The sequence below is a fragment of the Anarrhichthys ocellatus genome, unplaced genomic scaffold (genome assembly GCF_004355925.1).
Source record: "Anarrhichthys ocellatus isolate YVR2014 unplaced genomic scaffold, GSC_Weel_1.0 scaffold19, whole genome shotgun sequence".
Taxonomy (NCBI): Eukaryota; Metazoa; Chordata; class Actinopteri; order Perciformes; family Anarhichadidae; genus Anarrhichthys; species Anarrhichthys ocellatus.
The window spans coordinates 1,982,854-2,004,232 of record NW_022280049.1 but is presented as its reverse complement, the minus strand read 5'-3'; the positions used below and the strand labels follow the sequence as shown (position 1 = coordinate 2,004,232).

The 21,379-nt window shown below is 41.2% G+C and overlaps 3 protein-coding genes across 3 annotated transcripts; 2 read left to right on the top strand and 1 right to left on the bottom strand.

Moving 5' to 3' along the window:
* Nucleotides 1–728: 728 nt before the first annotated feature.
* LOC116389425 (glutamine amidotransferase-like class 1 domain-containing protein 3A, mitochondrial) lies at nt 729–2,490 on the bottom strand. The gene is made up of 5 exons (XM_031858108.1): nt 2,415–2,490; nt 1,876–1,988; nt 1,485–1,656; nt 1,171–1,372; nt 729–1,083 (listed from the first exon to the last, which is right to left on the bottom strand). Exons 2-5 carry the CDS (start codon nt 1,981–1,983, stop codon nt 891–893), a joined length of 675 nt encoding a protein of 224 aa, XP_031713968.1. The 5' UTR covers nt 1,984–1,988; nt 2,415–2,490; the 3' UTR covers nt 729–890.
* Nucleotides 2,491–3,152: 662 nt separating this feature from the next.
* LOC116389395 (uncharacterized) lies at nt 3,153–7,775 on the top strand. The gene is made up of 9 exons (XM_031858053.1): nt 3,153–3,233; nt 3,792–3,905; nt 4,017–5,690; nt 5,784–5,883; nt 5,973–6,121; nt 6,245–6,357; nt 6,451–6,540; nt 6,630–6,752; nt 6,850–7,775. Exons 1-9 carry the CDS (start codon nt 3,182–3,184, stop codon nt 7,018–7,020), a joined length of 2,586 nt encoding a protein of 861 aa, XP_031713913.1. The 5' UTR covers nt 3,153–3,181; the 3' UTR covers nt 7,021–7,775.
* A 9,336-nt stretch (nt 7,776–17,111) lies between these two features.
* Nucleotides 17,112–20,874, top strand: irg1l (immunoresponsive gene 1, like). The gene is made up of 6 exons (XM_031858155.1): nt 17,112–17,188; nt 17,661–17,715; nt 17,869–18,056; nt 18,236–18,328; nt 19,136–19,341; nt 19,947–20,874. Exons 1-6 carry the CDS (start codon nt 17,171–17,173, stop codon nt 20,872–20,874), a joined length of 1,488 nt encoding a protein of 495 aa, XP_031714015.1. The 5' UTR covers nt 17,112–17,170.
* Nucleotides 20,875–21,379: the final 505 nt, after the last annotated feature.

Genomic DNA, 21,379 nt, shown 5'->3' with positions numbered 1-21,379 from the left:
CATTACTAGGATTTGGTAATACAAATAGAAATACTTCAAAATCCAGCACTTCAATCATTTAGTCACAGCTTGTTTCAGTGTGAAATCTGTAAAATATAAATATAAGTCTTTAAGTTTGTCGATTTGCATATTTGATTCACAAATTGTCAAAATGTAGCACAATGTCATTCAGAATATGAATAGGTATTCTTGTTATTGTTCAACAGTACTTAATTGATTTTTGTGGATTATACTTCATGCACGATTTCACAAATAAGGAATAAAAGTTTTAACAACACCAGAAGCAACAATTGTGTTACTGTATACACTTAAACCCACCTTTTTAAAAATGGTGGGTTGTTGGTATTATTTAAACCTCACTAACAGACAAGCAAAAGGAAAACCAGTAAGAACGCCAGTATCTAAATCACCTTAAAATGTATTAATGTAAGGGTTTGGTGGGTGAACTGTTTACTGCTCCTTCACAGGCAGCTCCTGCTTGGCTAACATACTGTACAGGTAGAAGTCACGTGGATCTCTGCCTGGACAATGTCTTGAAACTTAGAGACAGATTTACAGAGACACAAGGTGGACTGAAAAATCATCTGCCCTGTGTAATCATTCAACCAGTGAGGACTCTTCCTTGTTAGGTACAAAACACAATATAGAGTATATATATGAGTATGTGAGCTTAATATAAGTATTTATGCATTTCATTGTTTTGTTTTTGAATGAAGAATAACGCAAAATTGTTATTGAGTTACTTTTATTGAAATTCTCAAAGCAACACATTGATAATACAACATCAGAAAAATGCTCTCATGTATAACTTCATATTAGACATGCCTGTGCAGAAAATCGCAATTGGTTTTCAAGTAAATACAAGCATCCAGTATATAATTAGAGACTTCTTAAGCCAGTTTCAGTGTCTCTTTAACCATGACTCCAATTCCATCAAAAACGTTATGAATGGGAGCATTGCACATGAATGCAGAGGTGGTGACCAGTTTATTTTTGACATCAACGTGTGCTTTCTCCACATCCGTGTTGACGTGTTTGCAGCCCATCTCCTTCATAGCGCCTGCTGTCTGAGCATACGGCCACCTAACGGTGAAAAGAGAAGGAAAGTTAGAGTGGTAGAAGTATGTATTTATACTTTATGTACTGATTATGACAAACTATGTCACACACTTTTCACACTCTTTTTCCTGTCCCACAGTGAGCTCACAGCCGGGCAGGATTTTGGCGGCGAGGATGGAGGCGATGCAGCACATGCCCAGCGGCTTTCTGGCTTTGTGGAAAGCCTTAATGATCTTCTCTACCTGTGGCTGGATGGTGAACTCCTTGTTCTTCACTGCCCAGTCACTGAGGTTCTTCGCCACACCAAAGCCCCCTTTGAATGAGAGCACCCAGGATTCATTAAGAATATTACAATTTTGGAAGTGAAAAAGAAAAAGGAGAATATTTGACATGTTGAAATGTATTAATGGCTGGTTCAGCCGAACCTGGGATGATGACGGCATCAAATGCTGTAACATCTAACGTGTCCAGATCGGTCACGTCACCCCTGGCAATGCGAGCACTTTCCTGCAGGATGTTTCTTTTCTCCTCTGTAGGTTTCCCCACACAGTGATTAACCACATGCATCTGATCTGCATTCGGAGCAAACATCTGTACCTGAAAGGAAGCACGTAAAACTTAGCTTTGGACTGGGGGATCTTCTTAGAGTTGTTATTTAGGCCATTTCTTAGTGGGTTAGGTTTATGTCAATGCTCTTTTATTGCTAAAATAGATAGAAACATATCCATGAATGATGCAAAGCCCCTCTTAATGTGACTGAATCCAGAAATTTGACATAAAATATCAGTAATAAGTTTACAGCTGATCTTTTCTTACTTTCGCTCCAGCTCGACTCAGATGGACGAGGACAGCGGAGGCCTCATGGACCTCTGTGCCGTCATAGACTCCACAGCCTGAGAGAATAACTGCAACACGCTTTGACATGGTTCCTACAAAACAAACACATGCATTTATCGAGTGTAATATCACCTTTTTGTTTCCCTATTAGACATGAAGAGCGCTGCTTCTGAGCCTCCTGTTGCTCTTGTTTACATAAAGAATGCACAGAGCCAGGGGACAAAGGAGTAGCTGCTGCTGCCAGTTAACACTGTTGTCACCTAGATAAAGTTACAGAAAGAGGTTGGAGTCTGTTGCTCAAGACTCCATTGCTATAAATGTATATGCATTACTGTAAAAAGAATATGTACCAGACACCTTTCAAGCATTTCACTATTTCCCTCATGCATTTTTAAATCTTCTTTGCATTTTATCAATAAATTGCCGTCTAAAATCAACATGTTTGTTCCTAAAATATTAGGAGAAAGCATTGGTTAAGTACAGACAGCAGAAGTGAAGACAATGTAGCTAGATCCCACCTTGTAGATGTAGCGTAGTCGGCCTAGATGTGAGTGGTAGAGCTGTTCAGCGGAGGTGTGCTGACTGAACTGTGAAGTAGACTCTTTATAGTCCTGCCTGCCGCTCTGTCTCCTCCCACAACCTGCCTACAGGTAACCAGGAACACGGTGTGGTTGGCATGGCCAGCTTTTGAGATAGAATGCTGAGTCATTCCTCTCAGTAAGTTTTCAATGAACAATAACAGTGACGTAATGAGGGAACTAAATGAAATGATTCATTTATTTTTACTGGGTTGTAATCTTTAGAGAATATTTTGATAGATAACGATGCATTAATTATGACTGGGCTAGATAAATACTGAAAACTAATAACAGGTGCTTAGAGTATAACATGGTCATATATAAATGTGAAATTATCGCATTTGGGTAACACAAGAACAAATTGAGTTGCTATTTAGACTAAATTGAGATTAAAAACACCTGGTCTACTGTAGCCTACAGGAGTATTTTATCGCAGTCATCCTGAATCTCCTCGTACATATAATGTGTCATAATGACGAGGTTCTCAATGAACGCACTTTCTACAATACTCGCGGGATCATTTTTGGAGTCGGGTTTTTTCCCCTCCAATGTGTCCTCGTGCCTGTCTCAGGTTTTTCGCAGCGAGGCGCTGCCCTTCTCAAATGCAGTCTATGGGTGCAGCTCCGTTTTTCCTGCGTGTTGCTGACGTCACACACCGCTCTAGACTATAAAGTTCAGCCTCACGTCTTCAGAAATCAACTCCGACTATGGCTCAACACTCGCTGCATGTGTCCATCGGCATACTGGGCATCTCTGGCGGTAAGCTTTTCATTTCATACGCGAGTGACTCCTTTTTTTTTTTTGCATCAATTGTAGGCTACTAAGCAGCCATAAGCCTACGTCGAACTGTTATTTTATCATTACTTATTATTATGAAAGTGACACCCTCCTTGATTTTGGTATCAAAATTATAAAAGTATGTTGTAGCCTATAGTCTACGTTTTCAAACCTAAAAAACTCAAATGAGTAGCCAAACACTGATATCAGATTCGTGGTAATCATCAAATGGCATGGTATGTACTGTGTGCTAAAAAGTAAAGTGACATCATTTTAAAAAGCATGTTGTTGACGTTTGAAGCTGTAGATACTTAAACTGAAACCTTTAGAAGAGCCTCCTGCTAATATCAGAAAGCATCTTTGTTCTTAAAACTAATCACACCAAATGTCTGAAAATAATAACCTGCTCTTGCTATAGAGGTGGCAAAATCGCATCCAAATTTTCAACAAAATGTGAAAGAGAAAGAAAAAAACATGGTACTTTGTTGTTGTTTGTTTTTGATTAATTACCTGGCAAACGATTTTCTTTCTGACTTATAGGTTCTCTCCTGCTTTTGGTGAATGACTATGCCAGCTCACCTGAAAAAGACCTCATCCCCCATACTGCACTGGGGATTGTGCTCATCATCATTGCAGTCCTCTTAGCTTATGCAGGTTGGATTTGATGACTGCTTATCACAAGATTGAATTCATTAATGTGTAGTATTGGTTGATTTGTATTTGTTTGTAAAATAATCCTCTCTTCTGTTTCCCCCTGTATCTTAGGCATCTCTCACAGTCTGTCCCACGCCCAGCTGTTTTCCTCTCTGTGTCTGACTGTTTCTGCCCTGTGGTGTGGTTCAGGTCTGGTGTACATCCTGGTGGGGCAGGCGGTGGTGCCGCCTACAGAGCTGAGATCCTCTCTAGTCCCCGGCCTGGCAGCATTTACCTTAGCCCTGCTTGTCATAGGCAGCGTAGCAGTTGTAGCAAAGAAAGCAGTTATATTTATCATAGCTGTCGGCATAAGTTTAGCATGTGCCCATCAAATCGCCGGTTTGTCAGCTACAGGTTTTGGTCAGTCTGCAACAGCTGCCAACTACCTTCTGGTCTGTGTGGTTTGTGCTTACTTTGGTTTTGGACGTCTGCTGTACACTATCACTCATGGTAAATTGGAGCTTCCAGGAACGGGCCTGAGGAGAAAAGCCGAGCTGAAGACAGAGCAGAACCAGGGGTGTGGTGATGCAGTGTCAGTAGGTCTGGTGATGAACTTGCTGTCCGCCTCTGTGTTAGTCTGTCCTCTGTTAGGGGTGGTCCCCCAGCTTTCCGTCGGTCACGTCCCCTGGCTGTGGACAGCGGGAGTCTTCCAGCTTGGCATGTGTATCCTCTTCTACCGGGCCATGGACACACTGGCTGCCACGTTTTACGGCTTCACTGCTCTGCTGAAATTTGCAGAGGGCTACAGCGCTCTCCTATCATCCTTAGTTCAGCCGTACTCCCCTGTTCCCTTCCCCGTTGTCTTCTCTGTGCTTTTCTCCATCCTGGCTCTGTTCAGTTGTCAGAAGAGCTTGCTGGAGGGGGTCTACCAGTTATTCTTTGCAGCTTATTGTATTGCCATCGCAGCCCAGCCTCAAGGCTTCTTCCAAGGAGGCACCCAGGGTGTTCAGGGAGCTATATTTGTGTTCACTGCCGGCATGCTTTTTATTACCACATTCAATATGGTTTCCACTACAATGATTCCTACCGGGCGGGGATATTTTAATGCTTTAGTGACCAAGATGCAGGGTCTTACTCTCAGAGCCCATGATAAAGATCTACATGTACCTCACCTGGGCTACTCCAAGTATGCTGATGCAGAGGTGTTAGGCCACGCCTGTAATGTGCTGGCTGCTTTTGCCATAACAGCCACAGTTTATGACAATAATCCTCTGTCTGTGCTGATTCTGCCCTGGGTGGTGGTGGCTGGAGGGATACTCCAGCTGCTCTGTGGTTCCGTAGCTTTTGCTCGAGGTAAAACCTTTGAGAGCACAGTTTTTATTCTGTATGGGATGATGTGGTCAGTGTGGGGTTTGACACGATACGGCGGCTTTTACGGTGAAACCCGAAGCTTTAACGTGGCTGTCGGGATCATTAGCTTCATGGTGTTTAATTGTTTAGTGACAGCTGCAGCGCTGGTTGTAAGTGTCGCTTGGTTTGCTTACGCCCTGACCTTCCAGCTCATCCTCATCAGCTTCCTGCTAGATGCAGTAGGTGCACTGCCTTATGGTTATGACATAGGAGTCACCATCATTTTTGGTCTGGTCAGTTTTTATTGTTTCCTGGCGCACATTTTTAACAGCACCTTCCAGTCCCCGCTGATACCCTTAGGAAAACCTCTGGTCAAGTTAAGTGGGGTTGGGGGAGGCGCAGATATCTGTCCGCATGTACCCGCCCGCAAGGCCTCTTCTGTCCACCAGATTGCAGGTGAGAATATGTTAAAGAATGTTGAATTTTTAAAATACACAATTGTTCACATACTTGATATTCATTTTATTTTTCCTATTCTTCCATCTGCAGAAATCATGAAAAATGGTGGCATATGTGGAATGCCTACTGACACCGTCTATGTGCTGGTGGCAGCTTGCAACAGGCCCGACGCAGTCATCAAAGCTTACAAGTGAGTTTCCATTTTCACAAGAGTGCAATTATTTGCATTCTTCTATTGCTTCGATCTCTTTACGCTCTAATTGCTGTGCTTGACTTCAGGGTGAAGAAGCAGGCGCAGGACCGCCCCATGTCCCTGTGGATCTCCTCCATCAAACAGTTGGAGCCGGTGCGACACCTGCTGAGCCCTCTGCTCCTTGACTTCATGGAGGCCGCGTGGCCCTCCTCCATTAGCATGGTTATACCCAGAGGTAGGTGTGGGTTTATGGATGCACATTTGCACGAGTTACATTTTGTGTGCATGTCTGTGTGGGTGCCTCATGTTGCATGATGGGGGTTTTATGAGTATCATATTGGTTGCTTGGCTTTCACAGGCCCATGGATGGACACCTTTGGTTTAGGAGATGCTGCTAAACACATAGGGACGCCACAAAGCATTGCAATCAGAAACCCAGACTGTTCTGTGGCCACACATCTCATTAATCTGGTAAGGGCTGTGGAATGAAACGTTTCAAATGGCAAAGTGAGTGAAACTAGTCAGCAGGCTCTGTAGTAAATACAAGAAACTTTTTTCTTGCAGGTGGGGCCTGTGGCTGTAACCTCAGCCAACCCTTCAGGCGAGGCAGACACAACTCACCACAACCAAGTTTACGCCAAGCTGGGAAAAAAGGTGAGGACAATATTTCAGTGTTAATAAATACAAGAGGCACTGGTGTTTTTATTTTTGCAGCAAACTACATATGCTTTTTGCTCGGTTAGGTTGATGGAGTGTTATGTGATGGACCATCCCCAGAGAATATTGCATCTACTGTGGTTGACTGCACTAAGATTGAAACAGGGCATATTGGTTTCTTCAGAGTGGGTCTCATTCCTAAATCCAAGGTAATATCCCTTCTTGTTCTATCCATTCTACACACACAGTTTCAGTTTAATGTATGCTTACGCTAATACCTGTTGCTTTTATTTTTGTGCTTTGAAGGTTCTTACTATATTTGAGGAGGTTCAGAAGCGGCACAGACATGGGCAGACAAATCCTGCTTTTGAATATGATCAGTATCTGCCGGATACACAAAGAGACAAAAGTTCAGGAGAAGACGACACAGTACAGCCAGGAAGTGGAAACTCAACACCATCCACAGTTGCACTGTAACAAAGTCCAGTCCTCAGAAATGGGTCATAGTATCTGTACATTGCTTGTAAGTGCTGCCAAATGCAACCTAAATTCAGATTCAGTACACACATCGGAAATAGTTGCCACACTATTGTTTGAGGAGGTCTCAGGTTCCACCGCACAGGGACAACCCCACAAGCTGTTCATGTGCTGGTGTGTTATGTTGAGCAAACTGATATTTTTGTTATGTTTACTTGTTTATCTGAATGTTGCATATTGGTGTGAAATTCTATATATTGAGCACACAGGCTCTAATGCACTGTCACTTGTAAAATAACTAGCTGCTACACTTTAATTTGTGTTTTGTACTGTATGTCATATATTTAAAATTGTAATTGTCTTTTAGATACATGGATGTAATTTATGTACTTTTTCATGATGAAATATACATTCAATGATTTCCAAAAACGGCTGCAAATATTTATACGATACTATTTTAATATTTTATTGACTGTGTTTTACTGTATTCTATGAAAAAATACTCATTATTACATTTACAGATCATTGCCCAATATGAAAGTTACCTGATTGATTTAAGAAGTCTTAAAACTGAGATTGAAATGTAGCGCTTAACAAATAATAAAAGTTGTGAATCAGTATGGCCCTAAAAAAAAAAATGCTTTAAAGTGGTTTCCCGTCATTTTTCTTGATACTTGTAACATCTGTGACCATTTGGTGTCAAACCACAGTAAAATATGTGTCACCAAAAAAAAAGCTTTTCGGATTAGAAACCAGCTTTAATTTATGTATCTGTAAATAATCAGTAAAGAAAAAAAAAAAAAAAAAAAACTACTGGGAAGAAAATATTTGTGGAGTTTATTTTTGTGTTACTTTTTTTTAACTGTGCATTAAGGGCAATTTTATTTGAAAATGCAAACAAGTAAATGTATAATGAAACATAGCCACATAAGTAAGTATATGTTGCTTACTTAAACTTTCAAGTACAATGAGCTTTGTTCCAAAAAAGGAGATCAAGAAGAAACAAAAGAAAAAAAACACCACCTTTTTCATATTGTCTGCACATTTAAATTTTAAGCACATGTGTTAGCAGTGAATCGTATATTCAAGAAACATCCAAAGACAAAATAAATGTGATACAATTAGAAATAAATATGAAACAATGTGTGTTGGGTGAAAGAATCACATAAATAATGTCTGATGCGTGACTTAAGTGGAAAATGTCTCAATATTTAGTCAGCCAGCAAAGACACTTCTCTATTCTCTATTTTAAGGTAGAGAGACAAGACGGCAGCAAGATGATAGACTAACGATGTAATTGTGTCGTTGTGCTATTGGATAGAAGAGAGCAGCTGATCAGCTGATATCATGATTGACAGCCCCAAACAATGACAGCAAGGACAGTATGTGTGAGCATGTGTAAGAGGAGTAAATGGCAGATTCATGAGAAATAAACAACAGGCCTAGGCATGTAAAAGCATTGTCTTTCTGACTGAACTCGCACTAGAGTTTCATTTGCTGAGTGTGGTACTTAGTTTACCGATCACTTTCACGGGGTAGATTGTGTTGGATGCTGAACTGAAATCAACAAACAACATTCTGATTTCGGTGTTATTATTTTCAATCTAATGAAGGCTTTTGCTGTTGGAGCTCAATCTTTTTAGTACATTTTCCCTATTTGTGTTCCTCTGGGTTAGGTTCAATCATGTAATTAATACAATTACAAATTGAGTCAGGATTAGGGTTACACGATCTGCAGACATGCGAAGAACACAAGGGTTTTTGGCCCATGATAGGTAATAATAAACACTAATCTGACTAGGAAAGTGCCACCCGAAGGAACAACAACCTAAAACCTAAATGAAACTTAAAACTTTGTATTAGCCTTATGCATAAAACATATGCATAAGGTCATATGCTGTTTCCTGATTATTATGTATGTCAGTAAATGCTTTGTATATCTGTTTTCCTGAAAATAGTTCCTGAGCCTCACTAGATGTATAATCAATATTTGCTCTCTCACTTGATAAATGAAAAAAACTATTACCAGGAATGAAAGTGAGACACAAAGAACCACACAGGCCAGTGGAGGGTTCCAGTAAAGTGTTACTTCCTCTCTTTAGCAGTCAATGAGTAAACAGGCTATCTGAACTGGATTCTACAGCGTGCCCTTGCAAATTGTGAACAACAGTGACAAACAACCTGTGGTGCCGAGTGAGATGACATCTGCACACAGGGCCTTTGACCGTAACATCTCACAATGGGGATAATGTCAGTGTTTGTGTATTTACACGGGCAGGTAACAGTGCTCATAACTTATGTATAAATAATTGTGTCTGTGTTGACTCTCCAACCCGCTCTTTCATTTTCAGACTGCTGATATGTTTCAATGCCACCAGAGTATCTTTGAGGAAATGCATGAAGAAATAACACTCAAGATGATGAATGTTGGTAATGGTGTTCCTTCAAAGTAATTTATCTATCTTTTGGAGCCTAATCAACACTTTGAAGGTTTAATGAGTCACTGTATCAAACTTTAGATCAAGGTGTTTTTCCTGGTAATAAGTTAATAAGTTAAAGCAGTTTCTTTGTTTCATTATCAACCTTTGTATAGTCTTCATTGGGGAAAATCACAAGGGTAAGTTATACAGTGCAGATTTGAGATACTTCCTCTTGGTGATGTATGTGGAAAAATCCAAAGATGTTTTTTACAGATATCTTTGACGGGCCTTTTTAGATGATGTGTCAGGAAAATGATTTATTTCAATGAAAAGATGGGTTTATTTGTTTAACATTTATTATTTTTTAAAGTTATTTTAAAGTGATGTACAAGAAAAATAAAATGTATTGCTATAAGAATCGTTTTTTGATTAGATTTTGAAATTATATGACTGAGGATTTTTATTAAATGGTTATATGATGCAGTATATACTCTGTTTGAAACACGTATAGTAATTATATATTTTGTCCTCTCATTAAGACCAAAATAACACTTTTTATTTCCTTGATGAGAGGAATATGTTAAGATGCAATTTGAACGGCCGAAAGCCAATTCTTTCTTTGAGCAGATTTTTCCTTTGTTTTTTCAACACGACATCAACATTTGATCGCTGGTTCATAATACAATATGCAAGTCAATTCCAGTGGGTCAAGTTGCTGGCTTTGTTTGCAAACCACGCAGTATGGAAATGTAGACAAATAGACCAACAGAAGAGAACAAGTAACATGTAACTGAACCCTGAAAGCACACATTTTCTGGGAAGGGCCTGAAAATATAACTTCTTGTACAAAAGAATTTCTATATGTGGGAATTTCCGCACATGCATAATGACACCATTTACAACCAATGCATCCAAAACACTTTAAAAGATGAGAGACATTGACTCCAACCTGTCTTTAAGGATTGCACCACTTTATCAAAAAACATCCTATGAGCATAATGACATCACACATGATGAAAATTGACATGAAAAAATGTATTAAATATGTCATGGTATGTAATGCCATGAAAAGATTTTGTCGGATGCTAAGCATATTGTCATAACAATAGCATTATATAGTATTTCATAGGAAATTAGATAAAGACAACCATCATAGAATAAAAATGATAAGTATGTCCAAAAAAGTATTTAAAAAAGTCATAGTATAGTATGTCAAAAAAAGTCATAGTATAGCATGTTGAAAGAAATAATACAAATTCATAAAGTAGTATGTCAAAGAAAGTCTATAGAAATGCTTTTGAAAATGTTTTCGAAAATGAATCAATTGAAAATTATATTATTGATGACATCATTACTTTTATTACTATTTTGGGACACAAACTTTACACATCAATCAAATTCATTGTTTGCACAGTGAACTTAAATACAGCTCATTTTTCAATTCCACCCTTAATATTAACATAAGTGCAAAATGCATGTCAACATACAGTATAATTAAAATGAATAAATACATATTTACAGATTGGTTTTAACATTTACAGCAGTCAGTTCATTAAGATATTTTGGAATTCGTTTAGGCTGCGTGGTGGTGTAGTGGCTAGCACTGTCACCTCACAGCAAGAGGGGCGCCAATCCGGGCGGTCCTTGTGTGTGGAGTGTGTGTTGTTCTCCCCGTGGCAGCGTGGGTTTCCTCCCACAGTACAAATACATGCAGCTTAGGTTATTTAAAGACTCGAAATTGCCCGTAGGTGTGAATGTGAATGTTGTCTGTCTCTATATGTGCCCTGCGATAAACTGGTGACCTGTCCAGCGCCCCACGACCTTGAATATGATAAGCGGTTTGGATAATGGAATGGAAATTGATATTCGTTTAACTAACCTAAAATGAAAGTCCTTACAGTTTTGTTTTTGACAAAATGATACAGCTGAGACACTGTATATTCACTAAGTTGTTGTTCATCAGCTGAGGTTCTTCATGTGTCAAGTGTCCATCAAGAGCATTGTGAGCAACAAATGGTTATTTTATTGTAACATTAGCCAAGACATCCAGTTATACTCATCCACAAGCAGCAATACACACACCATCACTCTTTCACATATTGTTGATAAAGTGTCTCTGAGATTGTTGAATGGAAATGGGGGAGCTGAATTTGCTGATATGGAACATGTCATGAAAAGGCTCTCTGAGGGACAGCAATGAGATACAAGACAATCACACCATAGTGCTTTTCACTCTGTCGAATATCTGTCTGACTTTTACTGCAGGGACACAGCCTTCTCTCACAATGGCGATGGTCCCTGTGGAAACAGTGAGATAGGCTTGAGTTAGAAAGCACCTGTGAAAATACAAAAAAAGAAAGAACGTACTGGGAATATCTTTGCGTCCGACCTTCATCAATCTTCAGGCAGTTGACCACGGTTGAAGCAACAACTTCATTTGAGTCCCCGTCACACAGAACCCCTTGGATCTTGTGTCCCAGTCGACTGTGGCAAAAAAGATAGTAGGAGAGGGCGTTTGAGTGAGTTTGCATGTAGTTTCTCCCCATTTGCATAATATGACACATTTGTCACTCTGCTACACAAGACACACTGAGATTAGTTTGCTGTAAAAAGAAAATGTAAGGTCCGATAAGAGACACTGACTTGATGACCATGGTGTGGTGAGTGCTGTCTGGCTCTCCACTGGGATTTGCTGACGTAATAGCAAGAGGCCCGGTGAGGTCACACAGGTGGTTCGTCACAGTGTGGTCAGGGACTCGGATCATGATGCTGTCCTTGGTGCCAACACGATCATAAGCAGGTCCCACTCCTATAAAAAGATGAATTAAAAAGGTGAGGTGTATACTGGTAATTTAGATTTATAGGCTGAAACAGTTAACTGAATCCAGAAACACAGCGTTCAAACTGAACAGTTTACCTAGTTTGAACAGCCAGTCTCCTTTGCTAACGATGCAGCTGATGCCTCCTGGATACACATTCCTCATAAACTCCCAGAGTAGAGGGCTGAAGGGAGGCTTGGCTGCCACTAGCTGCTCCACATTGGAGATGCAAATGCAGATGGGCTTCTCTGCTGGTCGGTCCTGAATGAGGACACAGATCACAGGTTGATGAATTTTACCTCAAAGTCAAAATGTTGAAACTAGATTTAATGATCTGTGTATATATTTTCATTCTTACTTTAATATTGTAGATTTTCTCTATAGCTCTAGGATTCTTGCAGGAGGCAGCGAGGGCATACACAGTGTCTGTGGGAACACCACACACTCCTCCTTCCTCCAGAAGGCCAGCAATCTTCATGAGACCACTGGTGTGTTGTGAATAAGTCACAGGACAGGGTAGTTCTGGAGCAGACTCCTGCTTCACTTCCTCCTGAGAGAGGGACATTTTTGTGAAAAGGATATAATATGACAGACCATTATTGAATTAGCAGAGGTATGCAAAATATGTCTTATGTGGTTACCTTTATTAAGGGAGGGCCCATAGGTAGCAGCCTCTGTGAGAAGATGCAGTTCACCAGTGATGCCAGAGCTCCATATATACAAATGATTGAAAGTAGCGCAAGCATAGCAACTGTAAAGAAAATGTTGTCACAATGTTTAAATAACTATATGGATTTACAAATAATATTCTCATTTCAGCCTATTCCTATATTTAAAAACCTAAAAGAAAAATTGTCCATGCATACTTTCTAGTTGAAGTGGCAGTCGTTGCAGAGTGGAAAGCAGTAAACAGACCAGAACAACCTCCATGACTGTTGTTAGAAACAACAAAACCAGGTTCCTATAGGCAGCTGATGTAGACAATGGAAGAAACAATACAAGCTCAAAAACTAACAAATTCATTCAATTTATTTGAACTCTATTGAAAAGAAAGAATCTTGTTGACCTTACCAATCAGCATGAGGAAAGCATTAATGACCAGAAGAGCAATGGCTCCTGCTGTGAAACCGTAAGCTGTCTCTGTGGAAAACTGAAGCAGGTTACCTAGAATACAAAAATGTGGGATCAAAATTTTGCGTGATTTAGTCGCACCCAGTCTCCATTAAACATATTTGTACTGACATACCTGCAAACTTAAACCAGGTCCAGGTTGCCCATACAGCGACATAGATGGATGGGATGACTGACCCAAAACGACCAGCTCCTGTGACTTGCAGTCGGCTGACATAGGCCTGGATGATGGCTCCAGAGATGAGGACCCAAGGGACAGTCAGATTAAGGAAGGCAGGATTCGTGCTAGATGAACTTCCAGTAATAGCTGAGAGGGCTGCAACTCCATTTAAAAGGTAGAACAGGGCGTCTGAAGCCTGGTCAGTTTGGGGCAGCGCCTCCTGGTCTCCTTGCTCGGCCCTGCAGCATTTCAAAGCCTTCTTCAACTGGTCAGAGGAGATGGGCTGTGGTCCTACAGGGATTAGAGACTTCTCTGCTATGGTGTTGATAAGACGCGCAAAAGTACCATACAGGGAGACTGCGGTGAACAGGGAGCAAGCTACCCCAAAGAAGATGTAGTATCCCTGGAGAGGAATCTGAGGGACTGTTGAGAGTGTGAGCAGGACAAACAGCATGTTGTGGATGAGCTCCAGGACATCTGTGTTAAGGCTTCCCACGCAGAGCACCACGCCTGCCACCACAAAGAACCAATCTCCCACCATTGCTTCCCTCCCTGAGACTAATTTACTGTCCCCCACAACTAGAACAGATAGCACGAACTCATCCCAAGCCTTGATCAGCCAATATGTGGCATGAAGACCAAACTTAGTCGTGTGGTAGCAGTCTTGGCGCAGATGGGCATAGTAGCTGGAGAACAGCTGGGCAACTGTGATGATTGAGAGCCATGTGGCTCCTAAGCCAAAGGACTTCATGTACCCAAAGCTGTAGAAAGCAAAGATCAAGGGGGCAACGGTGTCACAGAAGAAACCCAAGGCCATGGGCTCTGCATATTTTGTGTTTTTCTTCTTCTCTTGGCCAATGCTCTGGGCACTTCCTGAGTTGGTGGTCCCTAGGAGGAGAACATTAAAGAGGGGGGTTCCGAAGCCTTTGAGGACTAGACGTTGAGTCAGACCTTTGATGAGCAGTGCAGCTGAACCGTAGATGGCAAATATCAAAATGAGCAATTCCAGAACCCCAGCGACCACGAGAGCCCAGGAGCTTGATACCAGACCCACTGCTTCAAAGATTAAGGTGGCTGTAATGGCTCCAAAAACAAAAGGCATGATGTAGTTGACCGTGGCAGAGCAAAACGCAAGGATAAAGGACAGAAGAACATAGGGGACCAGACCAGCAATGGCTGACTCTTTTATGGACATGAATAAAGGATAAGTTGTCTCTGTGGTGGCATTCAGAGACATGTTTCCTAACATGTCAGTGGACACGGAATAATTGTTCATTATCTGTTGCGGCATAGATGCTGTTATAGGAGTTTCAGCTGAGGCACCAAAGTAGATTCTGGTGGCACCATAACTGCCCCAAAGAGCAGCATACCCAAGGAAGGAGGTGCCACTCAGATGATCGTATTTTCTAAAGGAAAGCAGTCCGGCCACCAGTTGGCATATACCACCAATCAGGATGAGATGAACACCTATAAAAAACATGGAATTGAAAATATTGAGACTTTTTTTGCATTACTTTTTATTGTATTATTTCCACAGAATTTCTAAAAGTTTTACCTGCAAGTATGTTCTCCACTCCGACTGGTGCATTGCCAGTGTGTGCTGTATTGAAGTTTTGTAGAAGTACGAGGAATGCACTGATCCCATTAGATAACAAGCCTAACACTCCAGGTTCACCATAGAAACTGGCTGGAAATCCATCTGAAGTTGCCATCGTGTCTTTGTTGTAAAGCTGCTGTTCCACTGAAATAATAAAACAAATGACACAGAAAACATATCCATGAATGTATGTACCCTTTCTATTTTCCATCAAGTAAGTATGCAATACCAAATGCAGAGATCACCCAAAATACAAGTTCAGAATATTGTCTCAATATTGGTTGATTTCTTTAATTGCCAAAGTGGAATCATCCTCCAAGTTATATGCAGTGAGAGAGAGGTCACCGTTGTTTGTGATTGGAAAAACTTGACTCTCACAAAAGTTTACTACATGGAGCAAAATGACCTCCATTTCGATTGCCTCTCAACATGTTGATGGCTATGAGCCGGCAGCTCATAGCTTACGGTGCTAACAGCGCTAGCAGTGCAAACTAAAGCGACTTCATTCTCTGCTCAGGCAGACATTACTCCACTTTATCTTTACAAAGCAAACAGTTGTTTGCTGCTATAATTATTATTGGAGATAAAACTTAGCTGAATTTCAGGAGCAGGGCCACGCCTCAGCCACTCCCCCGCTTCCGGCCACACTCATATAAATACCTACCCACCCTAAGCCTCGGCTCGCTCGCGTTTTCCGCATCCCACCCTCCCTCCCTCTTGTTAAACTATTTTACCCACGGTAAATCATTTTCCATAGTCATTATCTTTCTGTCCCACACGGAGACCGGGGGATCTGCAAGGCCCGGGAGCCGCAGCGGATCCTCAACTAAGCCTTCCCCAAACCGCTACTGGCTAATCTCCACCAACCATTCCCCAATGGTCCAAATAATCGACGAAGGTTCGCCCTCGGCTGAGGCGGGGTCCTAGATAGTGAATTATATTCAAGCGCTGAATATTGAATTTAGCACTTGTAATGCCTTCTTTTTGTAGAACATTAAAGAAAAAGAAAAAAAACAAGACAAAACTAAAATTACAATAACTTTAATTTAAGGAACATAAATGAACTGTAAAGTGCAGATGACAAATTGTTAAGTCCTACAAACTCAATTGAGTCAAATTGTAACGTTCTTTTCTCTTTTCTCTTATCTCCCTGTAACATTGACAGAAACCTGAGTCTTTGGCCCTGTCCTGTCATCAGTGAAGTGGGCTAAACACTTTGAGAAGAGACACAGTGGAGTAGCTGTATTTAACTTCCCTGTGCGGATGACTGGAAAGCAGCCGATGTCAGCATAAGTAAGCATTTCATTCACGATTAACAGATATTTACAGGCATTAAACCAAAAGACAGGTACTGGTTCTGATTATGTCAGTTACCAATTTCTTGAAGATATAATCTTGGTATTCTCTGTTAATTTCATAAATAACTAAATTTTGTTCTCCATAGACCGATAGATTTGAACTAACTGCAGATATTTACCTCATGTGAAAAGTTAGTAACACCGTAGCATTTTAAAGGTAACATGAAATAATGTTTTTGTGGAAGTTAGTAATACAGCAAATTAAATCAAAGTCTTACCTGGTGAAGACGTTCTGACAGATGAACTTGAGTTGTTCTAACCAGGGAAGAGAGATTGTCATGAATAACGCCTCCTTGCGTGTAGGAGGAGTTCATGAAAGTTCCCCTTCACAGTCTGCAACCTGAGAGGTGACATCACTTCTCTTCACCTTAAACAATTTTTCCTCCACTTCTGAGAAATGGTATTGCTGGTTACCATGATGATGATGATGATGATGACAACCACTGTGGAAGTTTCTCCATTGAATCTGATTAAAATCGTGTTACGGAAAGGCCTGCCCTTCCCTGTTCCTCCCAGATCAGCGTCAGTAGCCATTGTGAGTCCTGGATTATATAAGGCAGGTACCCTCAATGTGAAAAGCATCAGCATACTTCCAACGACCTGTTGACTGCAAACCTACTGCATGCAAGATCAAGAAAAAAGAATTGCAACAACTGACTGAAGCTATGATCTCCACATTACAGGTAATGATAACATATTTATAGATTATTTTTTTTATAACAGGGATCTATATAATTGGGAATTTTGTTCAAGGTTGAGTAAGTCAAAAAGATTGTTGTGTATGCTTAAAACTGTATAACTTCATCCAGCGCAGGTTTTTATAAAAAATCATAAAATCACACTATAGCTTGAACTGTATACAACATGGTAAGGGAGAATTTAACAGAGCTCTTGGTAAATGTGGAGCAACTAACACATACTGTACCATACCTGATACACCCGCACAATAACTCTTTATACAGAATAGTCATTATAGTGAGGCCAATGTCCACTAAAAGGCTGATTTAATTAGGACTGAGTCTGTGGCAGAAAATAACAGCCTGTAATGAAGCTGAGATGTGGAAAAAGTGGTTTACATTAATACAAAAAATGTAATATGTAGTAATTTATAGATGAACAGTAAGGATATAATGTACGTTTTTTTATCCCCTGTAGAAAACCATAAGACCAGTGTGGGCTGTCAGAGGACTGCATACGCCCGCAGTGGAAGGTGAACTGAACTTCTTTCTCTTGTCCATTTCTGTCTAGTTCAGCCATTACAAAACAACACTTTTAGTTGTAGTCAAAAAATTATCTCCTTTACTTACTCCTGATTTCCTTCCTTATTTGTGCTCACTACATTCTTTGCTCTTTCCACCTGCAGCCTTGCAGCGCCCGGCCCCCGAGGACACAGTCACAGCCAGCTATGGGAGGTTCATCAGTCAAGTAAAGCTCCAGCACTTGTCCTCTGTCGTGCTCCACCGCAGTAAAAGGATGGTGCTAGACAGCATTGGAGTTGGTCTGATTGGCAGCACTACAGACGTGTTTGAGCTGGCCCTGGAGCACTGTCAGGTGAGTCAGACGGGGAATAAATATCTTTAAGGGGTTATCTCATACAAGGAAATAAGACTGATGAAAGTAATTGATTGACCTTAACCAAACAGTAGTCGTAAGTCAGTGCAACAGCTGTGCCTGAACTGTATACTGTTGTATTAAAATATCGTTGTCTCAACACACTTTTTCACCTTCAGCACATGTATGGTCCTGATGACATCAGCTCTGTGTACGGCCGCCAGGGTACCAGACTCTCCCCGACACTTGCAGCTTTTGTCAATGGAGTGGCTGTGAGTATAAATATGTGGAAAGGGTCACTATTGTCCCCAGTGCACCACAGTGTGACTGAAATTCAATCTGGGACTTGAGAGGGAGAGGCCTTTTATGCAACGCTCAGAGAGCAGAAATTTTAACACTTATACAGCTTTTGTAGTAAAAAGAGAATCTGATTATGCTGAAGACCCTCAAGACACTTTAAGATGTCTTGCTGGCACCCGTCTCCTCAGTTTGTGTAAGCATTTCACCACTGCACTGAATCAAAACAAGACCGTCCAGACACGCTTAGGTGAGCTGGAACACAAGTCACAGTTTGTCACATTCACCATGAAAATGAATAAGCCAATCAGATATCCACAAATACTAGGTCAGTCCAAATGGGAGGGGCTGCACGTATTCCCCCTCAATATTAAAAGTATTGGATTGGCCCAATCTGACAAGTGGCATTCCTCTCTGTGCTGTCTGCGGCCCATGCCACGGCCGAGGCCATACAGTGACTACTGACATCAGACATTGATAAATAAAAGCTATATAGTATTTCTAATAGATCAGCAGTTTGGGAGACTTCCTGAACTTCCTTATGGCCATTCCACCCCTGGGTGCAAATACTGAATTTACCCCACATTACCCTTGAATTCTGTTGTGGAAATTGTGAATTGTCCAATCAAAATACATTGGCCAGAGTGAGAGTTAACGTAGAAAGGAGATGAACTGCATCATTTAAACACAGACACTGTGTTTAAAACTAGTTACTGTATTGTTTCATGAAGCACAGTAAATACATTTACTACTACTCATAATAATTTGTTTGTTTGTTACAGACTCACTCCATGGACTTTGATGATACATGGCACCCTGCCACTCATCCCTCAGGAGCAGTCCTTCCTGCTGTGTTAGCTCTCAGTGACATGATGCCTGCTAACAGCAAACCTAGTGGTCTGGATTTCCTGCTGGCATTCAACATCGGCATTGAGATCCAGGGCAGATTGATGAGGTTCTCTACTGAGGCCCACAACATCCCCAAGAGGTAAGCACCTCAGAGAGTGGGTCAAATTGGACATAGATATTGTCATTTATAGTCTAATAACAATGTTGCAGTAGGTGTTGTACTTTTACTTACATTACAGTGATGGTTTAACAGATAAAAAGTCAGCTCATGTTTAAGGAGTTTTCATTTGTACTCTAAAATGGAGAACATGTATCCAAATGAGTCTGAAGAGATCCATATTTGACCCTACTGATCTCTGCAGGCTGGTTTACAAGGAGGCCGGTGCAGTGCAATGTGCAGCCTCTTAGTGGTGACTGTGAGCTGTGAAAGGCATGTTAATATGTTTAACTCAAGGGCAGCAGGGGCCCTGTGGGTAGTGTTAGCTCAAAAAGGCATGTTGAGGAGAATATCACACAAGAATCCATTTGGCAAGTGTTTAACACCAATTAAAATGACCCACCACATTATTTGCTTGTTTATTAATCACTGAAATGACAAAAAACCTATTTCCTTTAATGCCCTGAAAAAGCTGTCTGTGCATTATGATGGAGAGCAGCCATTTAAAATGCTCGTTTAGTCACAAGAGTAAATAGTTCCAAAGCACCTGACCAAAGTCTCTTGTTTTCTGTCCTTCTCATCACCAGGTTTCACCCTCCCAGTGTGGTGGGGACCATGGGAAGTGCGGCCGCATGTGCTCGCCTCTTGTCTTTGGATCACTCCCATTGCAGTCATGCCTTGGCTATAGCTGCTTCTCTATCAGGAGCCCCAATGGCTAATGCAGCCACTCAGTCTAAACCGCTCCACATCGGTAATGCCTCACGTTTGGGGCTGGAGGCTGCTCTGCTGGCCTCCCGAGGCCTAGAAGCGAGTCCCCTGGTCCTGGATGCTGTCGCTGGTGTAGCTGGCTTCAATGCTTTTTATGAAGACTATGTGCCGCAGCCTTTAGGATCACCCAACGATGACGGCCATATGTTCCTGCTGGAGGAGCAAGACATTGGCTTCAAGCGCTTCCCTGCCCATCTGGGGATGCATTGGGTGGCAGATGCTGCAGCCTCGGTCCATAAGCTTGTTGTGGGGCTTGGCCCTGGCACTGTTTCTCCAGCTATAGTCCAAGAAATCCTGCTCAGAGTACCCAAATCAAAGTACATTGACAGGCCATTCCCTGACTCTGAGCATGAGGCCCGTCACTCCTTCCAATTCAATGCTTGCAGCGCTCTCCTGGATGGGGAGGTGACTGTGCAGTCCTTCTCACCCGCTGCCATTAGACGCCCTGACCTGCACGCTCTGCTGAGCCGTGTTCACGTTGAGCATCCCCAAGACAACCCAGCTAATTTCAACAGCATGTATGGCGAAATCCAGGTGACACTTGTTGGGGGTGACATTCTGAAGGGACGCTGTGACACCTTCTACGGTCACTGGCGCAACCCGCTGACCAATGAGAGCCTGAGGAAGAAGTTCAGAAACAATGCAGGGGCGGTGCTTCCCCCAGAGAAGGTTGAGAGGCTGATTGGTGTGGTGGAGGAGCTGGACAGATTTGGGGACTGCAAGGCCCTTCTCTCACAACTGTACTGAAAGTTCACAGACATATACAATGACACTAAAAAACAAAATATTATAAAAAATATTATAAAAATACTGCAATATCTGTTGAGTTTTATTGAATAATTTGTATTATTTCATTTAATTTTGTTAATAAATCAATTAGTTGTAAAATGCAATGTAGTTACATTGCAAATGGGAAATGATGGAAGATGTATGTATTGATTAGATTGATTATGTATTCATACTTTCAGATAGCAACATTATACTTATATTAAGTGGTTTTTTTCTGCCAAATAATGTATCATTAAATGTCATTTTATACAATGGCAATGCTTGATGCTTGGAAACATTTAAATACAACAGAAGTATCCCTTTAACATTCCAGGTTTCATTACACAAATATTGCATTTCTGTTTGTTTTAATAAAATTACTAAAAGAAAATTTGAATGTGTTCCCTTTGTGCAAAAGAAAATACTCATATCCCTTCCTGTAAGTACTTAACCACACACTACCATATAAATACACGTTGAAAAT